General features: G+C 37.4%; 4 protein-coding genes across 6 annotated transcripts; 2 read left to right on the top strand and 2 right to left on the bottom strand.

Annotated features, from left to right (window-relative positions):
• Positions 1–1,683: 1,683 nt before the first annotated feature.
• LOC141589751 (uncharacterized) lies at positions 1,684–2,956 on the top strand. Its single transcript, XM_074410377.1, has one exon. It carries the CDS (start codon positions 1,732–1,734, stop codon positions 2,698–2,700), a length of 969 nt encoding a protein of 322 aa, XP_074266478.1. The 5' UTR covers positions 1,684–1,731; the 3' UTR covers positions 2,701–2,956.
• Positions 2,957–5,169: 2,213 nt separating this feature from the next.
• LOC141591805 (ubiquitin-conjugating enzyme E2 28-like) lies at positions 5,170–9,612 on the bottom strand. Of its 2 annotated transcripts, none has more exons than XM_074412284.1 (5): positions 9,463–9,612; positions 8,762–8,835; positions 7,126–7,253; positions 6,007–6,111; positions 5,170–5,479 (listed from the first exon to the last, which is right to left on the bottom strand). In XM_074412284.1, the coding sequence occupies exons 2-5, from the start codon at positions 8,829–8,831 to the stop codon at positions 5,336–5,338; spliced, it is 447 nt and encodes a 148-aa protein (XP_074268385.1). In that variant the 5' UTR covers positions 8,832–8,835; positions 9,463–9,612; the 3' UTR covers positions 5,170–5,335. The 2 variants fall into 2 exon arrangements, with proteins under 2 accessions (XP_074268385.1, XP_074268386.1); XM_074412285.1 differs by having other exon boundaries at positions 8,762–8,836; positions 9,467–9,570.
• Positions 9,613–10,160: 548 nt separating this feature from the next.
• On the top strand, positions 10,161–10,727 carry LOC141589750 (uncharacterized). Its single transcript, XM_074410376.1, has one exon. The coding sequence runs from the start codon at positions 10,161–10,163 to the stop codon at positions 10,725–10,727; it is 567 nt and encodes a 188-aa protein (XP_074266477.1).
• Positions 10,728–14,606: 3,879 nt separating this feature from the next.
• On the bottom strand, positions 14,607–20,846 carry LOC141591804 (CBS domain-containing protein CBSX3, mitochondrial-like). 2 transcript variants are annotated; one of them, XM_074412282.1, is made up of 6 exons: positions 20,724–20,846; positions 18,949–19,200; positions 18,759–18,840; positions 15,356–15,429; positions 15,205–15,265; positions 14,607–15,025 (listed from the first exon to the last, which is right to left on the bottom strand). In XM_074412282.1, the coding sequence occupies exons 2-6, from the start codon at positions 19,195–19,197 to the stop codon at positions 14,883–14,885; spliced, it is 609 nt and encodes a 202-aa protein (XP_074268383.1). In that variant the 5' UTR covers positions 19,198–19,200; positions 20,724–20,846; the 3' UTR covers positions 14,607–14,882. The 2 variants fall into 2 exon arrangements, with proteins under 2 accessions (XP_074268383.1, XP_074268384.1); XM_074412283.1 differs by having other exon boundaries at positions 18,949–20,147; positions 20,195–20,819.
• Positions 20,847–22,367: the final 1,521 nt, after the last annotated feature.

Genomic DNA, 22,367 nt, shown 5'->3' with positions numbered 1-22,367 from the left:
AGCGGTGTGGGCTACCTGTTGCGATGGGTAGTCTGGCAGGGCTGCACACCTCGGTGTGTAGTCGGTTACCGTGTGAGATCGGGAGACCGGGGTTGGTGGATGATCAGCTGGTTATTTATCGTACTTGTCTTATCTTAATTGCTCGGTAACTGACCCCGTATTATGTTTTCAAAACTGTGGTGATTCATTTGGGGATGGTGAGTAGTTGGCTTAGCAGGTACAGTTGGTTGTTGTTGTTGGGCATGGAGGGAATCGAGTCACCACGCTACCGGCATAGGTGTTCAGACGCATGAGTTCTTTAACAGTCATAGTTATCACTTGTATTCAGTTTTGTACCGCGGTTGTAAAGTGTTAAAGTAATTAATTATAAATGTTCTTTTATTGTCTATTTGATCTACTACCTCGGGTGACCGAGATGGTAACACCTTCATACACTGGGATGGTCCTTGGTAAGGCGTCCTGGTGTGCGGGGGTGTTACAGAACTCGCCATACTCGATCGAGTATGGAGCCTACTCGATCGAGTCACAAGACTACTCGATCGCGTGGCCTACGCTAGCACCAATATCAGGAAAGACTGGAACAGGCCCTAGATCGAGTTCCCATTCCCCAAGATCACTAAATTTCAAGTCCGTTTGTACGAAAGGTTCCAAGATGTCAAATACGTATATAAGGTCAGTCAACAGGTCCCCGACAGGTCCTGTGAATAAAACGTTCTTCAAAAACCGTACGTGGAGTAGGAACGAACAGTGAAAAGGGGCCTAAAGTCCGTTTTGAAAGGTCAAATTGGCGAAGTAAGAACTGAATAGGCTCGATAGGATTGTCTTCCGCTCGCCCAAACGCCAAGTTATTTCTCTATCTCCATATCCACCAACACGTAATAGCGAATTTCATCGACACTTGTTTATGGTGTGATGACATTTGTTAGTGTATGTCCCTTTCACATGTTTACCTTGAATGGTCATTTGTGATGATCGTTCAAAGCAGCGGCTAAAAGATTGAATCGCTTAGTTCAATTATGTTAATTAGTCATTCTAATTTGTTTGATTACGTTGCATCATGATGACTTTTTTTTTAAAAAAAAAAATTCAAAGTTAATTGCTTGTAGAAGTAAGTTAGTGAAAAGTTAAGTGAATAATTATAAAAGGGCAAAGTTGAAAGTGCATTACTAACTGTCGACGATATGTAGTAATGTGTCGACAATACTTAGCACCACCCTTTTTTCCCATAAAATCACACTCAAATTTTGAAGTACTTAATTTTCTTTTCAATATCTTTCAAATTGTAGGAGGTTATATAATCAAATGTTATCATCATACAAAAACGTTTTCATATAAGAAATTTAATAATAATATAATTTTAATTTTTTTTACGAACGTATATAAAAATTAAAGTGAAAACTCACATAAAAACAATTTAAACAAAACCGCCAAATTACAAAACATCCCCAATCATAGAAGCAATTTTTTTTAATCTCTGCTCTGCATATTTAATTTAATTTACCCAAACAGAAAGACAAGGTGCTTGAACTTGTGAATCATGTTAATATGTTCTTGTTCAACCTCAAAAATCACGTGACTTCATTCAATATCCCTACTATTTCTATTCTATAATCATACCTCAACTCTCCTCATTCAATCCATGCACAAATAATTATAAAATCTCTATTTCATTTTTTTTTTTATAAAATTCATAGGCTAGTGTTTTATTCTCTTGCATTTCCCATATTAATAATGAAAGATATCAACTTCTTCTTCCTTAAGAACTTGATGGGTGAAAAGATAAAGATGAGTTTTTCGAGCTTTTGCAATGGCGATATATCCACTTCAACTCTCGCCCAAATCGAAAAATCCTTGGAACCATTTCAGGCACCTAGCTTGTCGTCCAACATTGAAAGTGACGTTAACAATGATAGTTCAAATGTCGTGAGAAAGAGCGTCACTTTAAAAGAATTCATGCTACATCTCGAGCCAAAGGAAGAAAAGTCGAGGGAAGAGGAAGTGCCAAGTCTTAAAGATGTAGATAATCAAGATGTGGTCGAGCTTGATTTTCCTCGTAGGATGTCGTGTGTGAACCACTCAGATATCCTACGTTCAACAAGGAATGCGTTGAATGAGCACCCTCGACTCTCACTCGATGGCCGTGGTGCAATGCAAAGACTATCTTCTTGTTCAGTAAGGGATGCATTGAATGAGCACCCTCGACTCTCACTCGATGGTCCTAGTGCAATGCATAGACTATCTTCTTGTTCAGCAAGGAATGCATTTACAAGGAATGCATTGACTGAACACCCTCGACTCTCACTCGATGGTCGTGGTGCAATGCATAGACCATCTTCTTTCCATAACGACAACACAAGCCGCCAACAAGACGGGCTAAAACTAGGGAGAATGTTGCAGTTGCCTAATAGTGTAGGTGGAGAAAGTGTGATATGGTGCAGGCCAGGAGTGGTGCTAAAATTGATGGGCTTAGAGACTATGCCACTGCCTATTAGTAGGCTAAACAATTGTATACACAAGAAAAATAAGCCTGGAAAAGAAAATTTGTCCAATGCTATTAGGAGTCGAAATCTGAGGAGAAAAGTTGGAAAACTCGAAATGGAAAGAACAAAAATCACTCCAAATTCTACTAATAGTTGTCGAAACAAAAAGAGAACAGAGCACGGTGGTAGCGCCGGTTGTAGTACCAAATCTTGCTCGTAGCGGCCGGGTATTATGCTACAAGCCTATAAATCATAGTCTGCACTCGTTTCAAGGAGAGCGGATAAACAGATCGAGTCGTGTCGGGTTTGTGTTCATGTCACATGTAAACAGATCACAAACCCTCCAACCCAAACACGACCCAATTAAATTTCACGCCGTGTTCGTGTCGACCCACTTACATAAATGGGTTATCAAACGTCAACCTTAATCCGTTAATTTCGTGTCTGGTTGGTGTCGTGTTTTCATGTCGTGTCATTGTTTGACGGCTCTAGTTTTAAGTGTTAAATTCATATTTTTCACATTATTTTTCATGTCGTGTCATTGTTTGACGGCTCTTTCACATACGCATTTTACTCTTTCGTATACTTTTTTTCATAAATTTTTCATACTGTGCCCTTCTTCTACACAAAAACCCCCAAATTGGTCTCTTCTCCTTCCTCAAAATATAATCAAATTACTTCTAAAATCTGCAATTATAGGTCACCAAATGCACCATTATCGTACATAGATTATCTTTTGATACTTATTTAATCAATCAATAGAACACTTTTTTCCATGGCTATTTAATGTGCAAACCCTAGACTTTAAAAATAAAAAAATGCGTACATTGCCTTTCAATCACCATCAATAAAACACTCGAGGCAGACAAAAAATTTCATTGCCAATTAGAATTAGATAATAGGAGTAAAACATGTTTATATAATCATCATTAATAATTCTGAATAAATTTTCTCTCTTTTTTACTGTAATTTTGTTTAACAATTTGAGGTTTTCAAGTTTATTATGGGTAAAAGGTGGTTAATTTGTCAGGTGACGACATACAAGGCCTCAGACGGAGAGTGGGGTTGTTCGTCGGCGAGACGAAGGTGGCTGAGTTTTAATTGTTGTGCACAGGTGCATGGTGAGGATTGTGCGCGAATGGAGTAGTGTGCTATGTTCATACGCATAGGCTTTTCGACGATTGACGGTCGAAGATGGCAACCGGTAAACAGACCTGCGGCTGGTAGTGGTAGCCGGAGTTGGGGGCGGCTGGTTGGGTAAGGGTGTTTTGGGAGGGTGGAAGACCGGAATTGGTGGTAAGTCGTGGTGGGGTTATTGGTGGCAAGTATTTTTTTTGTTAGTGTATTGTAAAGAAAAGGGGAGAATGGAAAATTGATTGTGAAAATGAGAGGGTCAAAAGAGTAAAATGTGTATGTGAAAAAGTAAAATGCGTATGTGAAAGAGCAATACCGTTTTAAAAGACCTCACTGGCACCATGCGCGCAGTGATACGTTTTAATAAGTTAAAGACGGTGAAAAATCTTCTAAAAATCTAGTTATAATTTGCTCATATTCGTAGGGCTGTTCATTGGTCCGGACAGGACCAAACACCTTGGACCAAAGACCAAATAAGGCTGAAATGGTGGACCGTGGACCGGACCATATTAATAGGCTAGCCCTATTACCACGACACTAATGGTTAATGCCACGAAAGTAGTAGAGTAAGTGGATGCCTTTAATATTGTTTATTACTCTAATAGAGCCAGTGGCATATTCATATTTTTCGTGGATTTATGCCTCCCCTATTAATATCGGTCCGGTCCGATTTGGACCAGAAAAACACGTGGACCGGACCAGACCAAATGGACCATATTATCTTATAAACATCCAAGATTAAAACTCATAGTATGGTTCAAGGAGTACTAGTGTACTACCATCCCTATTTATAATCAGATATTCAGATGTAGGGTTTAATAATTTGATGAAGATTATAGAGTAGCCGAGAATACCAATCTAAAGTAAAGATTTGATTATATCTTTTAACTGGATTTAAAAAGATCATATAATAACAAACTAGGAAAAAACAATACTGGTAAAATTTTAAAACAATTTAGGATAAAAAAGTAAAGATTTTGAGATATTCTCTCGTGTACCCCTAAACTTTTTCGTTTTCTAAGATGTACCTCTCGTTTTTCACAAAAAACTTTGACCGACAATAATTCTCTGTTACCAGTTCAGAAAGCGATAATTTTTTATTTTCAAACCAATTATCTCGTCAAGACCTTCAATTTGAAAAAAAAAAAATTCATCGCTTTTTGAACTCGTAGCCGGTAGTTATGGTTGGTCAAACATTTTTTAACCAATAAACTTTGACCAAGAGTTGTTGACGGTCAAAGTTTTTTTGCATGAAAAAAGGGGTATATCATGGAAAATGAAAAAGTTGAGGGGTACACGAGAGAATATCCTATTTTATAATCTTATTCTTACTAGATTTAAAAATATCTAGTGAAATTATTGGTTATAAAGTTCGGTCCACGGTCCTTTCGGGTTGGTCCAGGACCGGACCGAAGACCAAAGTAGTGAAAATTGGTGGACCGTGGACCAGACCGTATATTATTCGGACCGGTCCGGTCCGGTCTTTGGTCCGGACCAAAGAGTGAACACCCCTACATATTTGTGGGTGCAAAGGATAAGGGGTATGCAAAACGGATGCAAAGGAAACTCCTAACACGGAATCGGATACATAACTTATCAAAGAAGTGACCAAGTCCTCACACAATCAAGTTGTCTTTATAGTATTCACAAAACATGGCATCCCAATTCCGATTATGATAATTAACAAAGGACTGATAGAACTGTTTACTTTAAATTCGCGTTCAACCCATGGCATACTTCTGAGTCCAGCTGCGAGCATTCTGCTCATACTTGGACCTGTCGGTCTTGTACATATGGGCAATTTCTGGTACCAGCGGATCATCCGGATTTGGATCCGTCAAGAGTGAACATATGGACAGAAGAACCTGTTGCATTTTGCAATTATTTGGTTAGAACTACTAATGGCAAGTAGACTAGTGACGAGTACAAAAAAGCATGTAAAAACAGAACGTGGACTATAAACCGAAAAGAAAACTTGTGAAAACCACGCTATTGGATTACAGTATCAACTGCAATAGAAATGCAATCGGATACATTGTGATTGCTTTAATTCTCAATCTAAGACACACAAATCGGTCAAAATCCCAAACTCCAGTCACAAGAATTGATATTAGGTTTTTAAAAGGGATTATACAGAATATTTTGGAGCGGCAAGTTGAAATGCAGTTTTCAATTCCAAGGCGAAAGTAGCAAATCAGTTTAAAAGACCACCATTAAAGTTAATTCCATGTAAAAATACCTTAACATTTGTGTTTCTAGTGTATAGGTCATTATAGCTTATGTGAAGCCATTTAAAAAGAGTTTTCTTGGGCTCTCAGTTCACCGATTTTCTCGACGAATTGCACCTATTTCTATTTTCGGGAAAGCGCAAATCACGTCAGACTAAACTAACCTTGGAAATTGTCAAAGCGGGGCTCCATTGTTCTTTGAGAATATCAAGACATATGCTCCCGTTACTGTTGATATTAGGATGATATACTTTGGTCTTGAAGGATACCTGCATAAGGAAACACAACAATTGTAGAATTAAAGAACATCGACCTTAAGAATATAAACTTCCAATAGTCAGCCAGTCACTTTTAGAGACTCTTGAGCTATAACAGACTTTAAAGTAGACGGGTTGGACAGTAGCAAATAGATATGTAGTGTCGGACACAAATGGGTAACAGCCAGTGATGGATCTCATGAACGTAGGACACCATATTGAAGCCATGCAATCATATTAACTTTAATCAGTGGTGATAGCTACCCACCCTTTGATGTCAAATATTACTTGCCTTTACATAACAAAATTTGTTGCCCCATTTTACACGGATAAAAACAGAATTTGCACTTCACTTATTAAATTACAAGTTTTTTAGAAAGTTAGTAATATAGATTTAAATCGGGTAAAGTATTAATGATATTTTGAAATATGGGTTGTTGCGATCAAAATAATACATATTTGTTTTACTATGGGCTTATGGGATTTTATTCAACGGAATAGAATGTAATTGTAATATTCAATTTTGTTTATGTAACAATGCGTCAATATGCCTATATCAAAAAACCATAATGATGGAAAATTCCCACATCACCACTTAAAAGTTAAAATACCAAAACTCGAGGACAGCCCTGATAACTCCCCTATATCAGGCCACTGATTACCAAATCAACAAGTCGCTCTATCAATAAATCTAGCGCTCAAATGACATCAAACAAAAACCACCTAACAACATAAAAGGAATGGGGAAATCTAGTTAACCACTGCAAACTATCACACATTCTTTAAACAATAAATCCCACAAACAAACACCCTTTTCTCCGACAGTATCAAAATTTTATCTACCACAACATTAACTTATGCCTTATGAGTGCTAAATCAGATACATGATGATAAGTCTTTCTCCAATATATGGAGACTTCACAAACAATTATGTTCTGAACAGTTGCAACAACCCTAAAAAGTAACTGGACCACCATAAAATTTCAGGGATCACAAGTCACAACTGAAGTTGAAAAAAAACCTTACCTTGGGAGGCTTGAATGGATAGTCCGGAGGGAAATGGATAGACACAAGAAATACACCTCCGGTGTATGGGCTGTCGCTAGGCCCCATAATTGTTGCTTGCCAATGGAACATGTCTTCACCAACCGGCCCTGTTGCAAGGAATTAACAACCATTACAGAACAGAACTGTGAAAGACTAAATTAATTAAACAGAGCCCTAAGCACTGCCAAGCCTACGGCAAAACCATACAGGTATATAATGATTTCTCCTTAACCAAGCTCGAATTTTCAAAAAAAAAAATCCACAGCATTCCCTAAAAGGCACATATTACAAAGATGTCATCCGAAGATGTAATCCTTCAGTTCCAACGGACCAATTAAAATTAAGGACTACCGAGAGAAATGTCAACTCCCAACTCTGCATTGACAAGAAGTCCGATAACACATGAAATACCAATAGACGAAGCCTATCAAAGAGCAACCCCACAGAGGTACAGACCAGAAAACAAGAAGACAGGATACAGAATGTGTTTTATATAGAAGTTAGGACACCAATAAATTTGCTATGCTAAATAGTAATTTTTCTAGCACAAAAAAGGGGCGTTCCGAAACTGATCCCACCGGCCATCTATTGTGCACGTACCTCAACAACAAGGAGAAAATCTAGAGAAGCTCTAAAAAACAAAAAAAAGGCAATGCAGTAAAATCTTATAAGTGCATTCTCAATAGAAAACAGGGGGCGTTTGGTTCAATAATATGGAATGGAATGGATTGGAATATGAATTCATAATGGTATGGGGTTCTAAATCCATTCCCTCATAAACTTGTTTGGTTCATCCTAAAATTGTAGATTAGAGGAATGGAGTTTGATACCAAGGGAGGAAGTTGGGTATGACATTCTAGGGGGTTGGAATGGAGTTAGAATCCATTGGGTATCTAACTCCATTCCAAAAGACTCCAACCAAACATTGGAATGGAGCAAATTCATTCCAATCCATTCCAAGAGAGCCAATCAAACACCCCCTCAGAGCAATACAAATCTCCAGACTACAAAGACACCACCAAAACTGGAGTATTTGAAATCAGTAAAACAAAGTTCAAAGATGAAAACAATGTGTTTATTTTCCGAAATAAACTTTACTGAAAATCTTGATGTTCCATCCTCTTGAACCACAATGACAAAAAGGAGACACCAGCAAGGCAGCAATGTAAAATTTGAACTTGGAACAAGTTACAACGGTCATAAAAGATGAACTCTCAAGCTGGAAGTAATATGCTCAATTCACACTAGGGCTGAAATGTTATGAGTCGTGGTTATTTACAATTTTTTAGGATGAGCTGAAATCATTATTAGCATATTTGGGTGCAGTGAACTAGAAGCCCTAAAGATATGGAAGACACAAGATAGCTACTGGTTAAATAGCAGATAAACACAAAAACCAAGTTCTGAACTTGAAATCGTTTAAAAAAGGCAGTCTGCTATCACTGTCATACGCCAAACGCTCATAAACTGATATGTATAACAATTATAACCATTGACACATTCAATTATTTTAATCTCAAAAACATCATCAACACCTTTAAACACATGAAAAGGGTACAACAACAAAAATCCAGTATAAAATCAATATAAGCTGTTCCTAGGTTACTAACAATACCTGCACTACATGAAGTAGGTGGGTCCTTCTGCAGATCCTTCAACTCCTTCAAAATTCTTTTGGACGCCATGGCACTGCATACAAAATCACCAATTCGTTTTCAAAAACTTGACCGAATAGCATAAATCCGACAATAAAACAGCCCATCAAACCCAACGCCTCAAACTCCGCCTAAATCAACAAAGGGCAAAAAATCAATTCTTTTGAACTCCATGAAACTACTTACGGAATCACCAATGCGATTTCAAAAATCGGCCGAATATCGAAAATCCAACAATAAAAAAGGTTATCAAGTGCGACAAATCAATGTTATCAACAACAATATCACCCCAATGCCTCAAATCACTGTTTCACTCGTGCTAACAAAAATTATCATTCCATAATTAAAACCCAGGCAAGGGTATGAGAAACTCAATACTCAGATCACAAAGCTCCAAACTTTCATCCAAAATACAACAGAAAAAAAAACCCTAAAAAATTAATACAATTCAGTAAATAGAATCAATTGCAAGACAAAAGATCAAAATTTTAACCTAGAAAATCAAATAAAACAGCAAAGTCCAATCGTTTCAGGCTATGCGAAACTTGAATTGTATGAAATAAATAAATAAATACGATGATTAATTAAAAAGAGGAAAACAGAAGGTGGAATAACATAATAAATAATAACAAGTGTTGATTAACAATTAGATTAAAATTACCAGAAGGACGAATTCTTTTGATTATGAATGTGATGATAGTAGAATTCTTTTGGATGAAGAGATCTGAGAAATTTGGAAGAATTAGGGTTGTGAATTTTTTTAATTAGGGTTGGGTAATTTGGCGTATAAATAGAGTCAAGTATCCAATTGTGATTCGAGAAAGGTAAGCGTCAAACGCCTAGATTTTTTTTTTTTAGAATAGTATTTGTTTCAAAAAGAAAAAATTAATTCCCATTAGATTTAACTTATGAAATTAGGAGGGGGTTTGGTGTTTTTAATCGCTTTTAAATTATAAAAGTAGGGGTTATGTCAAACACTATAATTTAGGAGATAAAAACTACTTTTGAAAAATCGTTTAATAAAAACTACTAAAACAAGACTAAATTGATGTTTCAAAACGGGTTCGAGGGTTTGACGGGTCTTGCCCGAGGTGCCATGATGTTGAGGAGTCTTGTATCCATGTTGTTCGGGATTGTGGTTGGGACGAAGAGGTTTGGGAGTTACTCGGTATGGAGGTCTTCAGGAGTAACAGTAGTATGCGCATAAGGGAGTGGGTGGAGGGAGTGTTGCGTGGCTTGGGAAAGGAGGAGCGTGTTCTATTTATGACCGCCTGCTGGGTGATTTGGGAGCAGAGAAATAAGTTGATATTTGATAATGGGGAATGGACGGGGGAGGGGGTTGTTAGGAGGATCTCGGATATGGTATGGGAGATGTCGGGATTGGATGGGGATAAGACCGAGGTGGGTAGGAGGGAGGAGGAGCCGTCGAGTGGTGCTAGCTGGGCTAGACCGTCTGATGGTATGTGGAAGATAAATGTTGATGCAGGTGTGAAGGAGGGTATGGGTGTAGGATTGGGTGCGGTCTGCCGAGATGGTGATGGACGGGTGGTATGGGTCGTGTCGAAAAGCTCGGGGATTTGTTGTGTGAAATCGGCTGAGGCGGAAGCTATTCTTCTTGGCTTAAAGGAGGCGCAGAGTGTTGGGATGCGGAGTATTATTATCGAGAGCGATTGCCTTAATGTGGTTGATGATTTGAAGGGCAGGAAGAAGGGTCGTGGTGACATTTTCCTTATCTATGATGAGATTTTTAGTTTAGTTCCGTTTTTTGATTCAGTTATTTTTATTTATACTCGTAGGGTGTGTAATAAGCTAGCTCATTTAGTGGCTCATGCTACGCCATGGACCATAGGTAGAAGATTTTGGACGGATAGGTTACCGCAACCTTTTGTGATTGCTGCAGAGCAGGATTTGATTAATATAAGTTAAACCACTTCGGTTTATTTCAAAAAAAAAAAAAAAAAAAAATTGATGTTTCTGCTTCTACTTCTCCCAAAAAACTCTTAGAGTATGTTTGGCCTCGATTCTAAAAAATGAGTTTTTGCTTTTCAAGTTTAATTTTCCAAAAGTGTTTTTCAAAAGCAGAAACAACAAATTGTTGCTTCTATTTCTATGGCCAAAAATATTTATTTTTAGCTTTTGAAAACTTTTTGTTTAACTTTTAGAAAATACTCCCTCCATACCACACCAATGGTAACATTGAGAATCTTGACACTATTTATGGTCGTAGAGAATCTTTGATATTATTCTTAATCTATAAGACAAAATATAGTCATGTGAGATCTTGTTTGATTTATCGTCATGAATGTTATAAGAATATCAAATTTTTATAATTTTTAATAATGTGTAACTAAAGATATTCACGTTACAAAACGTGGTTCGACAAGTGTTAATAAGTCAATGTTATCATTGGTGTGATATGGAGGGAGTAATATGTTTGGCCAAAAAGTGTTTTTGAGCACAAAAACACTTTTCAAGCTAGGCCAAACACACCCTTAGTAGGTCAAACACATCAATTTGTTAAAAAACTACTTTTACAAAAAGTTAGGCCAAACAACCACAATTTTTTCAAAAAGTAATTTATGAAAAAACTCATTCTATAAAGTAAAAGTTATTTCACATAAACTAGGTCAAACAGCACCAATGGGGTAGTACAATTTATATCTATATAAATTGTACTAGTTTAGAACCCGTGCAAAATTGCACGAGCATGTATAGATAAAGTTTTACAATTTTATATAACATTTTTTACGTAAATGATCTACATTAGATTAAAATTAACTTGTTGTTTCAGTGTGTTAATCATAACCATAAACTGATTCAACATTGACATGCAGGATTGACCTATAAAAAGAGAAAGCTATATTATATTCTTTGTCGTAATAGATTAACCAAAAGAATTAGGTGATGCTCATTCATGGACGCAAATGACCATTTTACCCCTTTTATTTCAATTCCCAAATTTTAAATTCCACCACCTCCCTCCCTCATTCCTGCCACTGTCTTTTCCGGCCTCAGCTTGCCGTCAACCACAGATTGATCGACAACTTCAGGCCACCAACGTCGACCATCTTAGGCCACCAACGTCGACCATTTGCCTCGGACTTTTTGCTTCAAGCCTTGTATCGACCACCACCATCCCCTAGGGCCTAGCACTTACCCACGACCAGCACCCTCGCTTACACCAACCCCACGACAACCACATCCCACGGCCCCACACATACGCGACCGCCGTCATGCCCTCTATCCTCCTGATGACCAGTCACCCCGATCCCAGCCACAACTTATTCCATAAAACCCTAATTGTAAAACTAAGCTCAATCAATTTGAATTTAGGTAATTTTGAAGCAAAAAAGTGATGCGTTGTTAATGGAATTAGAACAATAATTTGTTCAATATATGAATTAAGTACATCATTGATGTATTTGGTAGGATTTTATTAATTTGTTAGAGGTAGAGAAGAAGAGAGAACTTTTTTTAGGTCTCTAGGCAAATGGTATACTATGGAAAAACAATGGAAAAAGGTCCATGATAGAGTAAAACATGTACATCAAAGAGCAAATACGAAAAATTTTCCTATCAATTATTTGTTTACATTTTTTTTAGTCTTTGAGTGGTATTTTAATCAAATGTAAACATATAATTGAGACGGAGGGGTGACACAAATTGATGGATCACTAGAATGCTCCCTTATAAGCAGTTTTAGCTTGCTAAATATTGTAATGGCCGTCGTGATGTTAATATGTTCCAACTTAAACAGAACATGTTGAATGTTTGGGCCGGTTTAACTTCTCAAGCCATAATAGTAGGCCAAGGAACGTCAGTTGTCGTAGGGAATGGGAGAACGACTCTTTTTTGGGATCATCCATGGGTCAACGAAGGCTGCCTATCGGACAAGGCTACGTCGCTTATCCCTGAATCGATCCTAGGTGCTACTGTTAGTGAAATGTGGGATCAATCCTCGGGATGGAAATGGGATTTGTTCTCTAATTATCTTCCACGGGAGGAGTTGCTAAAAATCGAAGCTTTTACCTTGGCCCCAAAACCTTATGTCGAAGATGCTATTTTTTTTTTGGAATGGCTCTCCTAATGGCAGGTTTACTATCAAATCAGCGTTAGTTTTTCTAAGAGCCAACGAGCTACAACACGAATCCATTACTGTGGAGTGGCATCTCATGTGGAAATTACCGGTCCAACAGAGAATCCGTATGTTCTTGTGGTTAGCGGCTCATACTCGTCTGTTGTGCAATTATAACAGGGTCCGACGCGGTTTATCAGATGATCCTTTATGTCCCAGATCCTTGGCAGAAGACGAGACCATCGACCACCTACTGCGTCTTTGTCCGTATTACAGCGAGCTGTAGTCATTACTTAGAGTTGCAATGCCAAATGACTCCTTCTTCTCTATACCGTTCCATAGTTGGATATCCAGAAATGTAAGTAATAGTTCCCCTCGTACTTCAGCAGATTGGCCTATGAAATTCGCCATTACTTGTTGGTGGATTTGGAAGTGGAGGAATAATGTCGTCTTTGGTAGAGGAAACGAAAACCCCGCTGATCCCATTCGATTTCTTCAACAACTACTTCCTTCTTTAAAAAATGCTTTTGATCCTTTCTCTTTATTTATCTCGTCTCCTGGTTCGAATTATGAAGAAATCTTCATTAGATGGCACCCTCCACCCTCTAGTTGGTTTCTACTTAACACGGATGACGTGTCAAGAGGTAACCAGGGTCCTGCCGGGTGTAGGGGCGTTATACGAGATGACACGGGTAATTTTGTCTCCGCTTATCTTTTTTCATGTTGCTCTTGTAATTTCATACGCGCTGAAATGCGAGCTCTTTTGGCTAGGCTAGAGCATGCTCTTGTTCAGTAATGGTCTCCGTCCTCTTGTTCTTCGTTGTAAGGAGCTTATCAAGCTAGATGGACGATTAGTTCATATTGAGCACACTTGTAGAAAAGCCAATCGCGCCGCGAATTGGCTCGCTGATCAAGGAGTTGGTTCATCGTGTTCTATTACAGTTTTATCAGTGCCACCACCCGCTCTTTGCTCAGTTCTTAGGGAAGATGCTCTAGGAGTTGTTTTACCTCGTACCGTTATTACTTAATTCCGGGGCTTGCCCCTCTTATCAAGCTAGATGGACGGTCAGTTCATATTGAGCACAATTGCGCCGCGAATTGGCTCGCTGATCAAGGAGTTGGTTCTTCTATTACAGTTTTATCAGTGCCACCACCTGCTCTTTGCTCAGTTCTTAGGGAAGATGCTCTAGGAGTTGTTTTACCTCGTACCGTTATTACTTAATTTCGGGGCTTACCCCTCTTTATGTACCCGAAAACAAAACAAAAAAACTTTTTTTTATCAACATCCCATCAAAAAGTAATTAGATTTAATCTATAAGATTTCATTGCGATTCATAAAAGCTCAAAACAGCCTTGCGAGCTAGCAATGAGACATGGACAAAGTGCAGAAAGATTATACAAGCATTTGTTGTGATTGAAGCCAAGGTCGTCTCCGGATTTTCCAAGGATCACGAATCCGGAAAATCGATATTTCTATAATTCATTTTATTAACTGTTAATTTCATAATTTGTTCCTAAAGAATTCTATAACATTGATTTTAATGCGTTCCGAAGTTTCACTTAACTTTGCGTCAAATTCATATTTCCTTGCTAGTTAACGACGTGATATATTAGTTTCTCTCGTAATTTAATGTCTTGAATAAGGAGACAAACACGAACACCAGGAGGGCCGTCGAAAAACTCTACTGTCAAGTTCACAACAGTGGGCTGGGAGCCTGGGCAATTGGATATGAAGCGAACTACACAATACTAAATGCATTATTGTCAATCAAAATTCTGCAACCGAACATAGATAAGGAGCGATGATGCAATTAGTTTCACCCTTATTAGCAAAAACCCAGTTACATGTCTCATCACTCGAGACTAATGCCCAAAAAGACGAGTATTCAGGCGTACAACATTAGGAAAAACAGTACTTATATTCACAAGCACGGTTGCACAAATCTCGACTTCAAAGGTGCTCGGGAATAATCAAATAGGACACACAAGTTCATTTTCGTCATCATCTAGTAACCTCCTTGTATATAGGCGTTTAAGCGGTCCAGTTCATCTCGGTGCTCGCTGACTACTGCACGAACTACATCTCCAATCGAAACCATGCCCGTCATTCCTTTGTCATCAATAACCGGGATGTGTCTGATACGGTTATCTACAAACAATTTGGGTCAACATTCGATGCCTATCAGACCAGCGTACTAACCACGTAAGTAAATCAAGAATACGCAACTATTTGGGTGGTCTCACATGTAATCGTCTTAAATCTCATGCAAGACTCCCTTTGATAACTAGAAAAGAGTAATCGGAAATTATAAGCAACAAAGTACAAACCTGTCATGAGCTGCATTGCCTTCAGAGCCTTGGTTTCTGGAGTAACTGTAATAAGCTTGTTCTGAAAAAAAAAATTAGTATTAAACCAGCTACAATGTAAATGCGACGATATAATGAGATACAGATAAGTAGTTGACTCATAGTCTCATACCTCTTCAGTCATAATGTCACCAACCTTGGTAGACTTCGACGATCTACCTTGAACTATAATCTTCCTGAGATAATCTGAAACAGGAAAATATATGTCAGTGACCATCCTGTCCATTTCTGCTCCTAGTTAAATACCAGTATTGACAACACTGATGCCATGGTATTAAATCTGGACTGCTTTGCTTAAGTATTGAAGCTTAGCACAGTGACAATTGCTACCTAAAATCATACTTATGCCTGTAATTATCAGGATGACAACCAATGCCATTGTATGAAATATGGACCGTGACAGGAGAAAGTGCTCATCAGAAATTTTATCATGGAAGAATATGCATATTGTTCAATTCGATTAGCTAGAAAATGGGAATAACCTTCACTGTTATGGTTTACACTTCTGTATTGAACATTAGAATCACACAATGACACAAGTGCTATGGTATTTGGCGATATAGAAGTATGATATCCTACCTTCACTAGGGAATAAAATCCACTAGATGGCCCCCAATGATGGTGTGGAGGATGAGACACAGTATATTTTTCAGAAACTGAGGAAGATGCCTAGCAAACCTCGTTACATCCGATTCATAACAGACTGTGTATCTCATTCCCTTTTCAAAATGTTAAATAAATTAAGTTACTTTCTTTGCATCTAGATTCTAGCCTAAGGCCTTGTTTGGATACCAAATTAGGAGGGAAAGGGAGGACGGGGGGAAGGAGGGAAGAGAAAGGGAGGGAAAGGAAGGGGAAGGGGAAGGAGAATGGGGTGTGGGTGTTTGGAACTTTGGATACAATTTCCCTCCAAACCTTTCCTATTGGGGAGAGATTTTGATTTGGCTTGTTGAAAGGGAAATGGATCCCTCCGAATCACTCCCCTCCATATCCCGTCACCCTTAATTGCTATCCAAACAAGGGATTTTAAATCTCCTCCTCTCCCTCCCTATCTTTCCCTTAAAATCCTCCATCCAAACAAGCCCTACATGGTATGTTTCGCATCTAGTAAAAAAGTTAGGAATAGCCACTAAGAATGTGGAAATATACACACCTTTAGGGTGTGTTTGGATTGAGGTATTTGGAGGGAAAAGAAAGGAAGGGAGAGTAGGGGATTTAAAATCCTTTATTTGGATAGCAAATGAGGGTGGAGGGAAATGGAGGGGGAGAGATTTGAAGTGATCCAATTTCCCTCCTCCAAGCCTAATCAAAATCTCTCCACAATAGGCAAGATTTGGAGGGAAATTGTATCCAAACAACCACACTCCATTCCCCCTCCCCTTCCCTTCTCTCCCTTCCCCTTCCCTCCTTCCCCCTCCCCTCCCTTTCTCTCCACTTTTGCTATCCAAACACACCCTTAAGGTGTGTTTGGATAACAAAAGTGGAGGGAACGGGAGGGGAGGAGGAAGGGGGGAAGGGAAAGGGAGAGAAGGGAAGGGAAGGGGAGGGGGAATGGGGTGTGGGTGTTTGGATACATTTCCTTCCAAATCTTGGCTATTGTGCTATTGTGGAGAGATTTTGATTAGGCTTGGAGGAGGGAAATTGGATCCCTCCAAATCTCTCCCCCTCCATTTCCCTCCACCCTCATTTGCTATACAAAAACAAGGGATTTTAAATCCTCTATTCTCCCTCCCTTTCTTTTCCCTCCAAATCACTCAATCCAAACACACCCTAAGTGCTTGTTTGATTAACCATGGGAAGATAAAATTCCCCCGAAAATTAAAATCATAACATATGGGGGCATCACAATTCATATGGGAACTCTCACCTATCTAGGCTAGGTTACTTCCTACATTGGTGTAGGAATTAGTTTTTCATAGGAAGTTTTACTTACCGATTTTTGCAGCCAAACAACACTTGTATTATCAATTCCTTGGATTTTCTAATCCACATGACTAGAAAGGCAACGACACACCCCCTTACAATACTCCATCCCAATTCCCAAGGCATACAAATTACTCCATTACTTTTTTCCTTCCCTTCTCACATTGTGCATCAAACATTTAAAACTTTGACCATAAATATATGACAATTATATATTTATATTCATTATTCACACTTTTCACAAAATAATACTTCCTCTATTCCATTCAATTCTATACATTTGCTTTTTGGGCACTATTTATAAGAGCGGAGAATATTTGATACAACTTCTAATATATAACATAAAAGATAGGCATGTGAGATTTTGTTTAAATTGTCTTACTTAGTACATTGTGAATATCAATTTTTTAGAATTTTTATTAATATGTAACTAAAGATATGAACAAAAGAAAGAACGGGCATTGATATACCTATATAAAGTAAATGTACAGAATTGAATGGAAGGAAGGAAGTATTTTTTACAAAAAAAAATGTGTATATGAAAAAAAAGAACAGTCAAATAAACGTCGTCTTGGAGACTGCACAAAATGAAATGGGAAGAGATAATAATATAAAGGGAGTACAATATCCTTGTAAAGTACTCATGAGACCGTTCTAAGCACAGAAAGAGAGGATGCTGCAGAACGGGGATTACCATCAAGCCAAATGATATAGGCAACACATGTGCTCGAAGAGTCGAAGTTCAACTTAGGCATCACTTCTCAAGCCTCACACAAGTGATGTCAAAAGTTTCAGCACCACTCCTAAATCCCAAGAGAAGGGATGCCTAGTGTGAAACTCACTATTCATAAGTACTCCGTAATATTTAGTAAAGGCTTTCGGCATCCCTTTTTAAAAGTGATGCCTAAAGTTACCCTTTAGACATCACTATAAGTGATACTTCAAGTTAGTCTTTAGGCATCACCGCCTTTACAATTGGCACCTAACATCCAACTAAATGGCACACAAGTTCATTTGCATCACCTAAGTTTTTTCATAAAATTTCCAAGTTTCTACATCTCTTCCCGCTTCAAATTCTTAAAACTTGACAAAAAGTAACATTAGGTTAGCTAGGTAGTTTTTAGTGTGGTATAGCACAATGTCAACTAATTAATATGACCCATAAAAAATGAGATTTCAATCAATTTTATAAGGGAAAAACACAAAAACTTAGAAAGAGCTTTCGAGTTGAAAACATAAATTAACTATGCAATTTGATACCATGACTCAGTCTCTTACTGTCTCACCCCCATTTTATACTTTTCTTACAGAGAGACAATAACAAGATGTTCACAATTCGGCACATGGACATTTTCGAGGGATAAAGTGGACTCTGAGCTAATCCTAAAAGTGAAAACTAAAAGCAGGGTTGCCTCATTGACAATGCTTGAACAGGAACTACTACCAAAACGAAACTTTAAATTAAGAAAAAGAGAAATTTCTTCAATCGAAGTACCATAGTTTTAAAATAAGGTATGCAGTACCAAAACTCCATAAGCAATTGATTGCTAAAATATGTTGAATGAACTCTAAAACACGATTGCTATGTGTACCTCTCTCTGTAATAATACCAGCAATTGATTTCTCCTGCCCGGGCTTCACAACGACCAAGGCTCCCACATTGTGCTGGGTCATCTACAAGGTTAATAATACACAGTCATTAAACTTTAAAGTTAGTACTCAATACTCAATAATAATAATAACATAAATAATCAAACAAGGAGAAGAACTAAAAATGCACACCGATTTGACAGCGTCATAAACAGAGTCATCAGTTGTGCACCAAAGCCAAGAACCATCAGCACTTTTACCCTTGTTTTTCAAGATATCCGAGATTGTTGTTTTCTCAAAACCATGCTCATCCATGCGAGCAGCCACAGTTGTCTCAAAACGTGCCAATGCGACAGGTCTCATCCATTGATTCCCTAAGCGGCATTGTTGCAACACAGCATTTTTTCCATTTACCAAAAGTCCTCTTACCAATCCTTGCATTTTCTACATGTAAAGGTTATGTTATCACAACTAATTAACATGAAAACTTATATCACAACTAATTAACATGAAAACTTGCAGAAAGCCAGATAACACAATTTATCAATGAAGCACAAATCTAATAAACCATGTACCAGAGAAAAATTAAAAATTACAGCGTATGATTCAAATGCATAGCATAAATATATGATAGAGAGCACAGTGATAACTTCCGAACATAACTCGTTACCAGACCCACCACGAATACTGTTTATCTGTGCATCTTTGTATGCACACACTACAAAGTAAGTAGAGCTCGTTCGAGTTGGACAATATTACCTAGGAGTAGAAACGAACACTAAATTATTTTGGAACTAAGGTTCGATTGTCATTGTTGCTTATATCCTCAATGAAAGGACCCAAGTTAATATGAACCAGTGTTCCATGTCGTCATTGTTGGAAATGAACCCAAAGGTGTAACTAAAACCTTGAACATATTACATCCGTAATTCACATTAAAACTACACTGAGCCTACACAAGGCCACACATGAGATAGCTATTAAACAAAATGAGGTTTCATAGTAACCAATTAATAATAGGTGGAGTAACGAAAGAGCCTTATAACTTTTACCCCTTAGATAATTCAACAGTTCAATACGATTCTCGACTTTATTTTATTTTCATTATGGTCATCACACATGAGGAATATGCTTGAGCCAATGTATTGAGATAGGCAGGAATCTTTAAGGCACACGGTAAATACTATTGTACTCTTTCAAAAGATTCATTATTAGATAATTTATCACAACTGAATCCATTAAGTTGATTATCAATTCCAAGAATCCCAACCTACTGTTCAAAACTTAAATCCCAGATTGAAATGGTCTAATGTGCTCCTGCTACAGTTTAACTCTTTTCAACAACCATTCAAGACCTTTTGACTCAAAAATATAGTTTCAACCATTCAACACTAGTCCACACACACACAAAAAAAAACACTTCTAGTAACAAAACAACAAATCCAAATAAAAGGAGAAGAAAATGATCCAATTAGAGCTATTCTTCCATAAGGCGGGTTTACACAAACATTGAGTAAACAGATCCATGTATACAAATATCCCATGTAAGTGAAAAATTAGTACCAAATAAACCTGTTTTACAAACTTCTTATATAAGACCGTCTTACACAAGAATTTGTAAATGCCACTATTACAATCATATTTTACAAAACTATCCCAGGTAAAAATAAAATAAACCCACTAAAAATAGAACAAAACAAGTCAACAAATCATCAATAATTTTACATATCATCAGACAAAATACACAGAACAAGCACAAAAACAACCAAGTCAAAGAAAAAAAAAATTGAAACATCTTGTTAAAACACAAATACTTATCTAAGACGGTTTTACACAAATTTATCGCAAAATAAGAATTAAATAACCACTTCTATCCACTAAAAATGGGGTTATGTTTGGATCCGTTACTATAAAATCGTCTTACACAAAACTAACTCTTTCTAAAAAAAATAGAAAAAATTAATTACCTGAAAGTTGGAATGAAGATTATGAAGTCTAGAAACAGATGAAAGAGAAAGTGTGGAGACAGTTTTGCAAGTGAGGCACTCACTAAAATAAAGGTTGATGTTAATGATATAGGGACTGAAATGCAACTCTTTTAAGGAAGCAAATGAAGGGACTATTATAGTATTATGTCATTTGACAGGGACTGAAATGCAACTTTATTATATAATAAGGGACATAAAATATTACTGTGACCATGTCATATGGATAAGACCTAAAATAGTACAAAGTGGGTCCCACCTGAAATGAACGTGCTCAGATATTCCAAATTAGTACTCACTGTATAGAAATATTAAAATTTGGTTAGTAGTGGTGCAATGTAATTAGTACATCTGTTTGGGGTTTAAAGATTTGTTAAATGACGACCGACCAAGGACAAGAACCATTAGATGTTCATAGTCTCATAGATGTTAGTGATTAGTGTTTGTGACTCTGTATACTTGAATGGTTGAGCCGATGTACAATTATTTGGTGGTTAAATTTTTGTTTAAGACGGTATATCGGTTTTAAATTTAAGATAGATGAAATAAATAGAATAAGACAAGCAGAGCTCTTAGAAACTACTAGTAATAAAAGTATTATGTACTTACTGTTTCATGATACAATTGATCGAGAATTCACACTAAAAAAAAAAAAGCATTTCACATGGCTCTCATGAAGCATATACAGTACGTCAGTACCGCATTCAGGAAAAATGTCATTCATTAGCCGACCTGTGAGGGAACAATAAGTCTCTTTTGTGACGGGTATATCCGTCACAAGTTTATGACGATTAGGGAAAATCAATAAGTCTCTCTTGTGACGGTATATCGTCACAAGTTTGTGACGGATCAAGCATCACCTACTTGAGTAGATAAGACAAACGCAATAGTGTCTAGGGAATTACAAATGTCATATCTTTATCTACCTAAGTGGGTTTTATTTGAGTCATCACAAGCTTGTGACGGATATTGTTCATCACAAATGAGAATTTGTGAGGGAAAATACTCCGTATTATCTTTCGGTTCAAGATAAAATGACTAAAATGACGGTTTTTTACATACTATATTAGGACTTAAATAGGTAAATAACGGTTAATTATTTACTCCTTGTATTTTAATTATTTGTTTAATGAAAAACCCCCTTTATAAAGAAAAAACAAATGATTTGGATAAAAGAAGACGGATAGTGTCTATAAGTGGGAGGGTAAGTGGGGTACTCCATTTAATTCTCACTTGATTTGCCACTTGCATATTGTGAAAGAGAAACTATCCGTCTTCACTTTATAACGGATAATGTCCGTCTTCAATAAGAATTTGTGTTTTCAATTTGAGATAATATTAAAGCAGTATTTTCAGGTTTGTAACACAAAAGTAAGCCTACATAAATCAACCGCCTTGTAATCTGTAATTTAAGTATAAAGTTTATTAGATTATACGAGTATATAAAGTTCATCTTATTTTGATCATCATATTATCAAGTCAAGTTTTTGGTCGGTCCTTAACCAAGTTGAATCATAATATGATCGTGTTGAGACATTTTTTAGGGCCGAGTCACTATAGTTTACCAATTTGCCAGCCTCTGCCCTCTAGGTTTCAAGTGGTTTGAGTCGGGTGGGTCCGGACTGC

This window comes from Silene latifolia, chromosome 7, assembly GCF_048544455.1.
Source record: "Silene latifolia isolate original U9 population chromosome 7, ASM4854445v1, whole genome shotgun sequence".
NCBI lineage: Eukaryota > Viridiplantae > Streptophyta > Magnoliopsida > Caryophyllales > Caryophyllaceae > Silene > Silene latifolia.
The sequence above is the reverse complement of the archived record's forward strand: the minus strand, read 5'-3'. Positions and strand labels throughout refer to the sequence as shown.